This window comes from Tursiops truncatus, chromosome 6, assembly GCF_011762595.2.
Source record: "Tursiops truncatus isolate mTurTru1 chromosome 6, mTurTru1.mat.Y, whole genome shotgun sequence".
NCBI lineage: Eukaryota > Metazoa > Chordata > Mammalia > Artiodactyla > Delphinidae > Tursiops > Tursiops truncatus.
Genome location: NC_047039.1, coordinates 18,677,817 through 18,690,681, shown reverse-complemented (window position 1 = coordinate 18,690,681; position 12,865 = coordinate 18,677,817). Strand labels below are relative to the sequence as shown.

General features: G+C 38.6%; 1 protein-coding gene across 6 annotated transcripts in view; it reads right to left on the bottom strand.

Moving 5' to 3' along the window:
- LOC101323315 (uncharacterized) overlaps window positions 1–4,062 on the bottom strand; it is a 44,068-nt gene extending 40,006 nt beyond the window's left edge. For 5 of the 6 annotated variants that reach the window (XR_012332418.1, XR_012332414.1, XR_012332416.1 and 2 more), the window contains exons 1-3: window positions 3,902–4,060; window positions 2,606–2,664; window positions 491–617 (exon numbers count right to left, since the gene is read on the bottom strand). Coding sequence is in view for 1 of the 6 variants with exons in the window: in XM_073805871.1 (XP_073661972.1) it covers window positions 491–638 (148 nt within the window). In the remaining 5 variants the exon portion in view is untranslated. Of the gene's footprint in view, window positions 1–490; window positions 643–2,605; window positions 2,665–3,901 lie in introns of all 6 variants that reach the window. The other variant, XM_073805871.1, reaches the window with a different exon arrangement.
- Between the last annotated feature and the right edge of the window lie 8,803 nt (window positions 4,063–12,865).

Below are 12,865 nucleotides of genomic sequence, written 5' to 3'. Positions count from 1 at the left end.
AAATGTATTGAAATAAAAAGTGGATCAATAATTATCAGAAAATGGGTGGGAAGAGAGGACTGACTGAGAAAGGAAAATTTTCATGTGATAGAAATAATCTGTATCATGATTTTGTTGGTACAGCTGTACACATTTTTCAAAATTCACTCAATTATGAACAGAAACTTGCTGAATTTTCTTTTCTGTTAATTATACCTCAATATAGGTAATTTTTTTAAAAAAAAAGAAGCAGCAGAGGGGTTTCCCTGGTGGCGCAGTGGTTGAGAGTCCACCTGCCGATGCAGGGGACACGGGTTCATGCCCTGGTCCTGGAAGATCCCACATGCCGCGGAGCGGCTGGACCTGTGAGCCATGGCTGCTGGTCCGGAGCCTGTGCTCCGCAGCGGGAGGGGCCGCGGTGGTGAGAGGCCCGCGTACCGCAAAAAAAAAAAAAGAAGCAGCAGAAAATCACATGCACTCTAGGCAGAGTTGCATGATAAAGTAGGCTCACCTGATGAGACAAGGAGGCTGTAGTTCTCCAGCATCACATCTCTGTACAGGGTCTTCTGAGCAGAGCTCATACACTGCCACTCCTCCAGGGTAAACTCCACGGTCACGTCCCTGAATGACACTGATGTCTGTGAAAGCACATTTCTCATCAATCTGAAGAATTCAAAATTAGGTGACATGGAAAATACCTCTGGAAATAATTCCTATCAAGTTTATGGTTAAAAATGTAAGACAAAAACTGAAAATCTTTTCATATTATCAAAAATATCTGACAGTATACTCTTTATATGCAATGTCCTAGGGAAGCAGGCATTTTCATACATTTGGCTCTGCCTTCAAAATCCATTCAAAATTTGATCACTTCAAAGTACAGCTGCTAACATCATCATTTCTTGAAAGGATTACTGAAAGAGCCTGCTAACTCTTCTGTTTCCACCACTGTCTCACTAGAGTCCATTCTCAGAGCTATATTTTAAATTATAAGTCAGGTGATGCCCTTTCTCACCTCAAAATTCTCTAAAACACCTAGTAAACAGAGATAAATATTGAATTCACAGATTAGGAGGTTTAATATGGTGGAGGTATCAGTTCTCCACAAAGAGATCTATAGATTCAATGAAATCATAATTAAAAGCTTACCAGGTTTTTTTTAGATTCAGAACCTAATTCTAATATTTATGTAAAAAGGCAAACATCCTAGAGTATGAAAACCATTTTGAAAAACAATAAAGCTGGAGAGCTGATATTACTTGATTTCAAGACATACCATACAGCCACCTCTAGATAGTGTGTGATATTAACAAAAGTGAAACACACAGATCAAAAGAAGAGAAAGTCTAAAAATGCTATATACAAACATATGTGCACACGCACATTTCTTTAATTTAGGTGTCTGGGCAATTCAATGGAGAAAGTATATTCTGACAAAAAATCATGCAAGACTAAAAAGCTCCATTAGAAAAAAGTAATAACAATAACCTTGATTCATTCTTTGAACCACAAAAAAAATTCAAAATGATCACAGACCTCAATGAGTCTGCTTTCTGCTTAGATTTTAGAGTCAGAGGAATGTATCACCTATCTAAAAAAAGAAACTGACAGCTGGTTTAATGAAGTGGGAACCAGCAAAATGGTTGAGTGTATGCTCCCTCAACTCAGTATTTAGAATACACTACCTGTACAAATTTCCAACGCATCCTCAGACTCTGAAATTCTAGATTTATGACAGGGCCTACCAGCAACACATTTGGTTGCTTTCTGATCAGCATTCCCTGTATTAAGTAAAAAATTTAAATATATGAAAACAGAAATTATAGATATAACAAAACAGATATAAGAGAATACAATCAACAAGGTTATGAAATACATTTAAAAACAGATAAAAATGTACAATTTTCTCTGAAAATGTAGTAATTAAAAAAATAGAAAACCAGACTAGATCTATGATTGTTTAAATAAAGTGATTCAATAATCTACATCTACACAAAAAAGCAGATGTACTCACAAAGCCCAATTTTAGAGGTAAGTTTAAGGAAATATATAGCAGGTGATTTTCTCATATGAAATAGAGAGAGAGAGAGAAAAAAAGAAAGGAAGGGGGATAGGAGAAAGGAAAGGGGAAGGGAGGGGAGGGGAGAAGAGAAAAGAGCAGGAAAGTGCCCTGAAAAGACTAGCACAACCGAGATACCACAGTTGGTCAGGTATACAAGAAAACAAAATTATAGGCTAATCTAGTTTGTCAATACAGGAATAAAAATTCAAATATGATATTAGCAAAAAGATGTCAGTTACAAATTTAAAAACAAAAACAAAAAAACACACCCATGAGCAAGCAAATAGGGTCTACACAGGAATTCAAGAGTTAATATTCTAAAATCCATTTTAGCTACGTCTAATATTTGTAGATTAAAGAAAACAAGCTATACCTTTACTCCAAAAGATACAAAAAGGTGTTCAATATAATTCAGTGTAGATTCATGACTCAAGTAAAATCTTAAACCGATTATAAAAGAGAAATAACTTACACTGATAAAGGATGTGTAACACAAGCTGAGAGCAATCTGAAATCAAGTTAAATCTATCACAGCACAAAGTAGCTGATGAATAAAGAGCTCACCTTAGATATGTTCATTTTTGGTAGTTTTTGGGACAATGTAGAGGACGGTGAAGATTCAGCTAGGGGGACAAAAAGAGCAAAGGGTCAGGACACCTGGCCTGCCTTACAGTTCCTACACTCACCTCCCAATCACATCAGCAGCCCAGCTGACAAGCAGCCTCCCTACAGCATCCCTTTAGCCCTTGAAAAGGCAAAGGAAAGACCCTGTGGAAACACCATCTGTCCACCTACCAGTTTGAAATGATCACGGGGATTAAACCTACCACTCTCATTTGGTAAAAATAATTTTGTCTATTGATGTAAATGGATTTAATTAAATACAAACAAAAAATGAACAACAGATGATTGAAGTACAGCAAAGGATGACACTACTTCATTAAAATTAACAGTAAGAAAAAGAGACAAAGGCTGCATCCTTTATCTATTTTTCTAGCAAAACTCTTTACCCCTTGAGTGAGAGAATCCACAGAATGCCCAATAAAAAGGATGCGGTGCTTTAAGGCAAAGTTTTAAAAATTACTACTTTCTAGTGGGCTGCAGTTTCTCAAAAGAGACTCGGTAAGTTTCTTCTGATGACTGAACGGTATGAACGACTGTTCGACTCCTGGCTCTGTCACATTCCGGGTGGGCCTGGAGAAGTCACAGGCGCTCTCAAACTCAGGACCACCTCACCACCCTGAGACTCCGATCTGCTTTCTGCTTAACGTGTGTTTAATGCAGATGCTCATACCGCTATCACGAGATAATTGGGAGGCTTATGTAAACCACCCAAGGAAAAGAACAAAGTGTCTTCTGAACAACATCTACTGTCACTTTTTCGGCGGTTAGTACCTGGCACTTGCCTCTTTTTCCAAATGACACCACATCGAATTCTCAGAACAACGCCATGAAGCAGGCATTATTCATAGCCTCCTCTGCAGACCTGACTCGTCCCCAGGTTACTTCTTCCGCCCACAGTACCGGTGACACTGCTGTAAGTGACCGGGTCTCTCCCGCTCCAGAGCAGGGCTGCCCAGCACACCCTCCTCCCGCGCTTTCTGGCCCGCTCACGGCCAGCGTGACCACCGCGCTTTCCCTCCCACTGTCCGCCCCGGCGTCCCCCCGTCAGATGCAGGCGGGGCCGGGCATTCCTTCCCCACACGCACCGTCCCCGCTCCTAACAGGTCTCAGCTCCACCTGCCCCCGAGACCACGAGGCCAGAACCGGGATCGCCCCACCCACCTTCCCAGGTCCGAGATCCAGGCCAGACCCGGGCACTGCGGCCCCGCCTGGGCCGGAGGGCGGCCCGCGACGTACCACTTCCGACCCCGCCACAAGAACGCAGCTCTCAGCAAAGCTCCAGGCCACGCGACGTCCCTGTCCCGGCTGCGCAGTTCTCGCACATGAGATCCCAAGAGAAACGCTCCACAATCTTCCCTTCTCCAGACCTGTGAACTCAAAAGGGAAGAGGCGGGGCCTAAGTTGCACTTGCGCAGAGGCAGCCCCTAGAGACCAGTAGGAAGGTGGAGGGGAGAGACTACATTTCCCTTCGCTCTCTGCGCGCTCCCTAAGCTGACTTTGAACAGAGCAATCGGTTTCCTGCTGCAGGGTAGAAATATGGGAGAAATGCTTGTCCAAGGGTCCACGGTGCCCAGAGACGCTGGATCGGGTGTGTCACACTGTGGGTCTTAGGCCATCTTCATGCCTGGCGTATGTGGAGGTTCAAGGGCAAAACTGGGAAAGCTCACGGCTGAAATCAGATTGTCCAAATTGCTAAATCCTTATAGTCTTGAGAAAATGTCCTCCTAATGGAATAGAATTTTCTGTCTGTGCATTAGTTAACCTACTTGCCATCATGTGGGCTTCCTTTGTAAAGGACAAATAGCGTATTTTTTCAAAAGTGAATTCACCAGTTTATTCATAATGGAACAGATATCTTTTTTCATTTTTTGCAATTTTGAAACCAAGCAGGACCCTGCAGGGCCCTGCTAGGAACAAAAAACTTTCCCTGTCCCCTGCTTTTTTGCAGGCAAAAGGCTTCAGCCTCCCAGGCCATCCCTGAGTTCCAAAGGGCAGATTCAGACAGTTACTAATAGGGGAAAGAATGGAATGTAGAAGAAAGGTGAAGCAGTCAAAAAACCAATAGTGCAACTATAAAGCAGGGACCTCGTTCCTCCTCAAGGGATATACATGACAACATGTATTTCAGTTCCTCTGAAGGAACTAAGGCCACAAACCGGGGCTGCAACCCCGCTGGAGGATGGTAGCTTCAGGTGGAGCACAAGATTCCTGAACACCACCCTGTTAGCTCACCACCAACCACAGTAACACACCCTGTAGCTCTTGCCTGAAATTTTACCTATAAAAACTCTTACCCCCAAATCACCCAGGAGTTTGGGTCTTTTAAGCATGAGCCACAATTTCTCCTTCCTTAGCCTTTTCAATAAAACTTTATCTGCTCCAAACTTCCTTTTGGTTTCTTTGGCTTCACTATGCATCAGGCACACAAACTTGCTTTTGGCAGTGATTTTCTACAAAAAAATCCTTGAACTCCAAGTGTTAAAGCTAAATATGACTATATAATAAACTGATAACCCAACCAAGTATGTTTTATGTAGACTAGATGGCCCTCCTTATGACATAGGCCTAGCAAAATACTCAATATACTTTGCAACTTTTCATACACCTGAAATTCTGGGCTGAGCAAAGCTGTTGAAAAAGTATTATTCCTTCACACTTTATGGAGCATTTCCTATTTTCTTTATCATATATAGATGTATTTCAACATTTTGTATTAAATTATACAAAAACACAGGATCCATTTAATCAAAAGAGTAGTTAGTGCTTGATGGGATAACTGGATCAACTTCCCACTCTCCATCTCCTTCCCAAATGTAACCAGTGTTAACCGGTGCTTAGCTCTGGCTTTATTCAGTGCAGACCACTAGAGGAATGCATTTTTCAAAAAGGAATTATTCTTTTCTCTGATTTATTTACAACTTGTTTTGATCCTCAGTTAGGGTATAATCATGTTAGCAGGTCAAATTATTTAGAATTACATCATGCCATTTCTTGGCTGCATGATATTTATTGGACGGGTATATCTTTTTTTTTAAATAAAAATCTTTTTCATGGATGTTTAGTTTGTTCCAATTTTCACTACTGTAAATGTGCACTATATATTTGTGTCTATACTTCTTTTCATGTTTGCATTATTTCTGCAATACAAATTCTAAAATATAGAATTGCTAAATTAAAATAGATGTGTAAAAGTTGGTAGACGTTAACAACAAGCCATCAAAGAGGCTATGCTGGGCTTCCCTGGTGGCGCAGTGGTTGAGAGTCCGCCTGCTGATTCAGGGGACACGGGTTCGTGCCCCGGTCCGGGAAGATCCCACATGCTGCGGAGTGGCTGGGCCGGTGAGCCATGGCTGCTGAGCCTGCGCGTCCGGAGCCTGTGCTCCGCAACGGGAGAGACCACAGCAGTGAGAGGGCCACGTACCGCCAAAAAAAAAAAAAAAAAAAAAAAAAAGACGCTATGCTAGTTTATGCTCTCACTAGGATTTGTGAAAGAAAAAGCTGTTCTGACACTTAGTAAAACAGTAAGAAAGAATTTATTCAAGAAGATTGCAGTAGGGGAGAGAGATCAGACTCCAAATACAGCAAAGAAAGGTGGGGATTTATAGCTGATGAGCAAAGTGAGGGAATACATGGGTAGAAAATGACTAGAGGGAGATTTTAAAGGTAGAGGGATTCTTACTAAACCCTAACAGGACCTAACAGGATTCTTGCTAAAGAGAGTCCAAGGACTTAGATGTCAAAGGTGAGGGATGAAGATCAAGGATGAGGATTCTCTCTAAATTGACTTAGCAGGATTCTTGCTAAAACTGGACTATGTACGCTTGTTAAGGATGGGATGGATATGGAATGCCAAGGTCAAGGCCTAGTGAAAAAGAGACCATAGAGGAGCCTGACTAACGTTTGGTCAAGGAGTTTAGGTCAAATTACATGAGAGTCCCAGTTCCACCATCCTTATTCCAATGTTAGATTTTGTCATTCACTGATAAATAGTTATTACAGAGGCTAATCAAATTGACCATTCACATCTACATATTTCCATTGGACATTTTCTTACTGTATGTGTGAGTTACAAGTACCGATTTTTTTACAAATATGTTCTGAAACAACTGTCCTCTTTCTTATTCTGAAAACCAACTTCTATTACATATAAAATTCCATTCGGTACTTGGATCTATTGATAGACTTTTTGTTGTTGCTGTTGTTCTCTTGGTCTATATATTAATGCACCATTTACGCAATACGTTAATTATTTTAGCTTTCTTATAGATTTAACTACCATGTAGTACAAATCATATCTTTGGCTCAATTTTCAGAATTTCTGTAGCCATTCTCAGAAGGTATCATCAAGAGAAAGATTAGTATAAGTTTCTAGGGCCAAATCCCTAAAATAATAATGTTGAGGTTCTGATTAGGATTATATTAATACTTATGAATTTAAGTGAGAAATGATATCTTTACAATAGTAAAATAATAACATTATCCGGTTTGTAATAATATAATTCTGGCCACTATATATACTCTCTCTTCTTTAAATCCCTTATGCAGCTTAAGAGCTTTCTATACATGGAGGTATACATAGGTAAACATTTATTAAGTTCTTTCAATTTGAATCTTATAACAGTAAATAAAACACTCTCACATATGGTATAACAAGTAATTATTTGCACATAGAAGAGATGCTGGTTTCGATATATTAACAATGTTTTTCCTTCATTCTCTAATTTATTTTTAAACTAATTTTAATATTAATGATCTTGGACTTTCATGGACATAATGACAAGTTACTCATTTTCAATATTTATCATTATTTGTCCTTCTATTATGGGCTGAGTTGTGCCCCATCCTTCAAATTAATATATTGAAGCCCTAACCCTGAGTACCTTAGTATGTAAGTATTGGGTTGGCCAAAAAGTTTGTTGGGGTTTTTCCACAGGATCTTATGGAAAAACCCAAACAGACTTTTTGGCCAACCAAATATATTCAGTTAGGGCCTTCAGGGAAGTAATTAAGTTAAAACCAGGCTGTTAAGGTAAGCTCTAATCCAACCTGCCTGGTGTTCTTATAAGAAGCTTTGGATACACAAGGAGACACAAAGAATGCATACATACAGACAAAAGACCATATGAAGATACAATAAGAAGCCAACACTAAGAAAGTCCCGGAGATCTAAAGCACAGTATAGTGAATATAAACAACAGTACTGTATTACAGTCATCAAACTTGCTAAAAGACTAGATCTTGATTATTCCTACCACCAAAAAGAAATAATAATTATGCGACATGATCAAGGTGCTAATTGTCACTACAATGGCAATCATACTACAATACATAAACCTATCAAATCAACATCTTTTACGTCTTAAATTTACATTATGTTATATGTCAAATATATTTCAATTCAAATTAGGAGGTGAACATTTGCAAGCCAAGGAGAGAAGCCACAGAAGAAACTAAAATTACTGACACAATGATTATGAATTTCTAGCCCCTCAGACTGTAAGAAAATAAATTTCTGCTGCTTAAACATCCAGTCTGCACTATTTTGTTAAGGCAGATATAGCTAATAACTAATACAATTTCTCTAATGAATTAAAAATAATTAGCGCAAAAATGCTGGTGGAGCTATATTAAATAAGCCATAATAGACCATACTGTAAAGATTACCAATAGAGATAAAGTAGAGATAAAGTGTATGTGTATATATATACACACACATACATATATATTTCCTATATTATACATATTATACGTAAAATATCTTTTATGTCTATTGATAACCCGCTGTGTGACAACTATTATTCTAGATGCTGGATTGGCAGTAGGGAAAAAGAAATTAAAATCCCTCTACTCTTCTCTTGGGTTTGTGTTCAGGATTGGTGTGGGGAACCTATTAGTTGGAGTCACAGCAAGAGAGCAAGGGAGTATGACAATAACCTGACAGAAGTGGCTACCAAATTGGTGCTGCTCCCTTAAGTTAAAGTGTTTGGTCACAGCCGGCCCTTCATTCAGGACGAGATAGTCCAAAGATGAGTCTTGCTCTCATCTCACTTAACAAATCTTAATGGCAAAACACAAAGAGATCAAACCATTTACAAACAACATATATACATCTCAGAACCAAGCTGAAGAATAGTTATATGACTGCAAAATATCCACCACCGAACGAGTCTAAAATCTAATTAAAAATGAACAGATTGGGGCTTCCCTGGTGGTGCAGTGGTTAAGAATCTGCCTGCCAATGCAGGGGACATGGGTTCGAGCCCTGGTTCAGGAAGATCCCACATGCTGCAGAGCAACTAAGCCTGTGCGCCACAACTACTGAGCCTGTGCTCTAGAGCCCCTGAGCCACAACTACTGAGTCTGTGTGCCACAACTGTTGAAGTCCACGCGCCTAGAGTCCATGCTCCACAAGAGAAGCCACCGCAATGAGAAGCCCACATCGAAAAGTAGCCCCTGCTCACTGCAACTACAGAAAGCCCATGCACAGCAACAAAGACCCAATGCAGCCAAAAATAAATGAATAAATAAAATTTATATTAAAAAAAATCACCAGATTAGTAAAGACTCAAGAAAATGGGACCCATGAGGAGCAAGATAAATCAATTAAAATTGTTGCTAATCATACACATGTGTTAGAATTAAGAGAAAGGTTTTAAAACAGTTATTGTCACTGTATTCTGTACATTCACAAAGTTAAGTAGAGGCATGGGACATAAAAGATTCAAATTGAACTTCTAGATATAGATGAAAACTACAGTGCTTGATGTAAAATATATAATGAATGGGATTAACAGCACATTATGAATTTCTAGAGAAAGGACATAAGGGAATAAAACAGAGAGGAAAAAATTAACAATGAACAGCAAATGGTAGAAAAACTTCAAGTGACCAGATAAATATGTAACTGGAGTCCTTGCAGGAGTGTGAGGGACATGGGAGAGAAAATTTACAGAAATAATGCATGAAAAAATTTCAAACTGTAAGTCTATACATCCATGAAGCTTAATGAATCTCAATCATAAGAAACATAAAGCTTCACCAAGGTATATCATAATCAAATTGCTCAAAATCAGTGATAAATATAGAATATTAAAAGCAGCTGGTGAAAAAAAATTTTTACAAGGAAGGCAAGGTAAAGATGACAAATTTCTTGTCAGAATCAACATAAGAAAAAAGAAGGAAAAAGACTAAAATAAAAAGGAATACAAAGAAACAGGAAATACAGGCCATTCAAAGGAAGAAAATAAGGCAGGAGAAAGGATCCCTGAAGAAACACAGGCATTAAAATTAGTATGCAGTCTTTAAACAACTGTTTCTACTGTGCTCTAAGAGCTAAAGGGAAACCCAAAAGAGAACTAAAGAAAATCAAGAAAACTATAAACAAAATGAAAATATTAGGAAAGAGATGAAAATTACAAAACACAAAGAACAAAACAGAAATTCTGGAACTGAAGAATTCAATAGCTGAATTGAAAATCCACCAGAAAAGAATGATAGCAGACTTGAGCCAGCAGAAGAATCAGAGAACTTGAAGACAGGTTATTTGATATTATCCTGCCTGAGTGGTAGAAACTAAAAAGAAAAAAGGAAATAAAAAAGTAGAGGGATTAGGGGAACAATGGAGTACCATCAAGTGTACCTATGTATGCATTATATGAGTTCCAGATGAAGAAGAGAGAAAAGAGCAGAGAGATTATTTGAAGGATGAGGGCCAAAAATTTCCCAAATTTGAGAAAATATAAGTATGTACAAATTCAAGAAACTCAATCATCTACAAAGAAGGTAAAACCAAAGAAGCCCACACTGAGATATGCTAAAATTAGACTGCTGAGAGACGAAGACAAAGAGAGAACTTTGAAAGTAGTAGGAAAAAGTGACTTCTAATGTAAAAGGCATCCATCCTCGTTAAGATTATCAACCAGTTTCTCAGCAGAAATCTTGGAGGCCAGAAGGCAGTGGATGCTATATAGAAAGTGTTGAAAGGAAGGAAAAATTAAACCTTATCAACTGAGAATTTTATATCCAACTGAGAATTTTAAACCCAGAAAAAATATCTTTATAAATGAAGATAAGAAGGTATTAACATATTTCCCGTTAAACAAAACCTGAGGGAATTCATGATCACTAGACCATCCTAAAAAATGCTGAAGGGACTCCTCCAGATTATAATGAAAGGACACTAGTTTGAAGCCATATGAAAGTAAAACGATCTCCAGTAAAGGTACACATGTGGGGAAATATTTAAAAATTATGATTTTGGTTGTAAGTTTACTCTTTATTTTCTACAGGATTTAAAAGAAAAATGCATAAATGTCATTATAAAACTGTGCTGGGCTTCCCTGGTGGCTCAACGGTTGAGAGTCCACCTGCTGATGCAGGGGACACAGGTTTGTGCCCTGGTCCAGGAAGATCCCACATGCTGCGGAGCGGCTGGACCTGCGAGCCATGGCCGCTGAGCCTGCGGGTCCGGAGCCTGTGCTCCGCAACGAGAGGCCACAACAGTGAGAGGCCCATGTACCGCAAAAAACAAACAAACAAAAAACTGTGCTAATGAGTACAGAGTTTATAAAGATGTAACTTGTGACATCAGCAACACAAAGTGGAGGGAGATGGAACTGTAAAGGAGTAGTTTTGCGTGCAATTACATTTATATTGTTTCAACTCAAAATACAGTACTATAACTTTAGGAAGCTATATGTAACCCTTATGGTAACCACAAAGAAAATATCTGTAAAAGGATTTAGAAGGCATTCAGCACACGTGACTACAAAAAATTAAGTAAACACAAAGAAGGTAGTTATAGACAAAATAAGTTACCACAAAAAGCCATAAGAATTACAGAAGACAAATAATTATTTATGGAAAAATAACAAAATAATTATTTCTTAACAATAATTAAATATAAGTGGTTTAAAATTCTGAAGCACAAGGCATAGTTTTGCACAATTGATGTTTACAAAAAGGATATATTATATACAGCAGACTCACTTGAGTTCTAAGGACACACATAAGTTAAAAGTGAAAGGATAGAAAAGATATCCTATGCAAATAGTAACCAAAAGAGCTGCATGGCTACATATTAGTATCAGACAAAATTGACATTAAATCTAAAACTGGTAAAAGAGAAAAATAATGACATTATGTACTGATAAAGGAATAGGGCTTCCCTGGTGGTACAATGGTTGAGAGTCTGCCTGCTGATGCAGGGGACACGGGTTCGTGCCCCGGTCTGGGAAGATCTCACATGCCGCAGAGCGGCTGGGACCGTGAGCCATGGCCGCTGAGCCTGCGCGTCCGGAGGCTGTGCTACGGGAGAGGCCACAACAGTGAGAGGCCCACGTACTGCAAAAAAAAAAAAAAAAAAAAGGAATATTTCACCAAGAAGATATAACAATTACAAATATGTACATGCCAAACCTCAGAGCTCCAAACTAAGAGATGCAAATGTTGATAAAATTGAAAGGAGAATTAGACATGTCCACAATTACAGCAGGAGATATCAATACCCCACATTCAATAATAGAACAACCAGACAGAGGATCAATAAGGAAACAGAAAACTTGAACAACACTATAAAACAATTAGACATATATAGAACACTAAAAGACATATATAGAACATGCCACCCTGAAAGTGCAGAGCACACACTTTTTTTCAAGTGTACATTGAACATTTTGTGTAATACACCATAAGTTACCTTACAAAAAGAACAGAATAAAAAAGGAAGAAAGTCTATGTGAACTACAGGATACCATTAAGAGAAATAATCTACACATAATTGTGGTCCCAGAAGGATGAGACAAAGAAAGAGATATAAAGTATAGTTAAGGAAATAATGGCTGAGAACTTTCCATCTCTGCAGAGAGATTTGGACATCCAAGTTGATGAAGCTCATAAGTCCACAAACAGATTCAACCAGAGAGATCTCCTCCAATGAGCATTGTGGTAAAACTGCCTAAAATCGAAGACAAAGAGAGAGTTTTAAAAGCAATAAGAAATAAAAAAGCATTACATGCAGGGGAAACTCTTTTTTTTTTTTGAGGTCAGAATTATCCTCTTTCCAAAGCCTGATAAGGACATGACTAGAAACAAAAACCACAGACCAATACTCCTGATGAATATAGATGCAAATCCTCAACAAAATACCAGCAATCCAAAATCAGTCACAATAAAAGGAACATACGCCCTGATAAAGTGGGA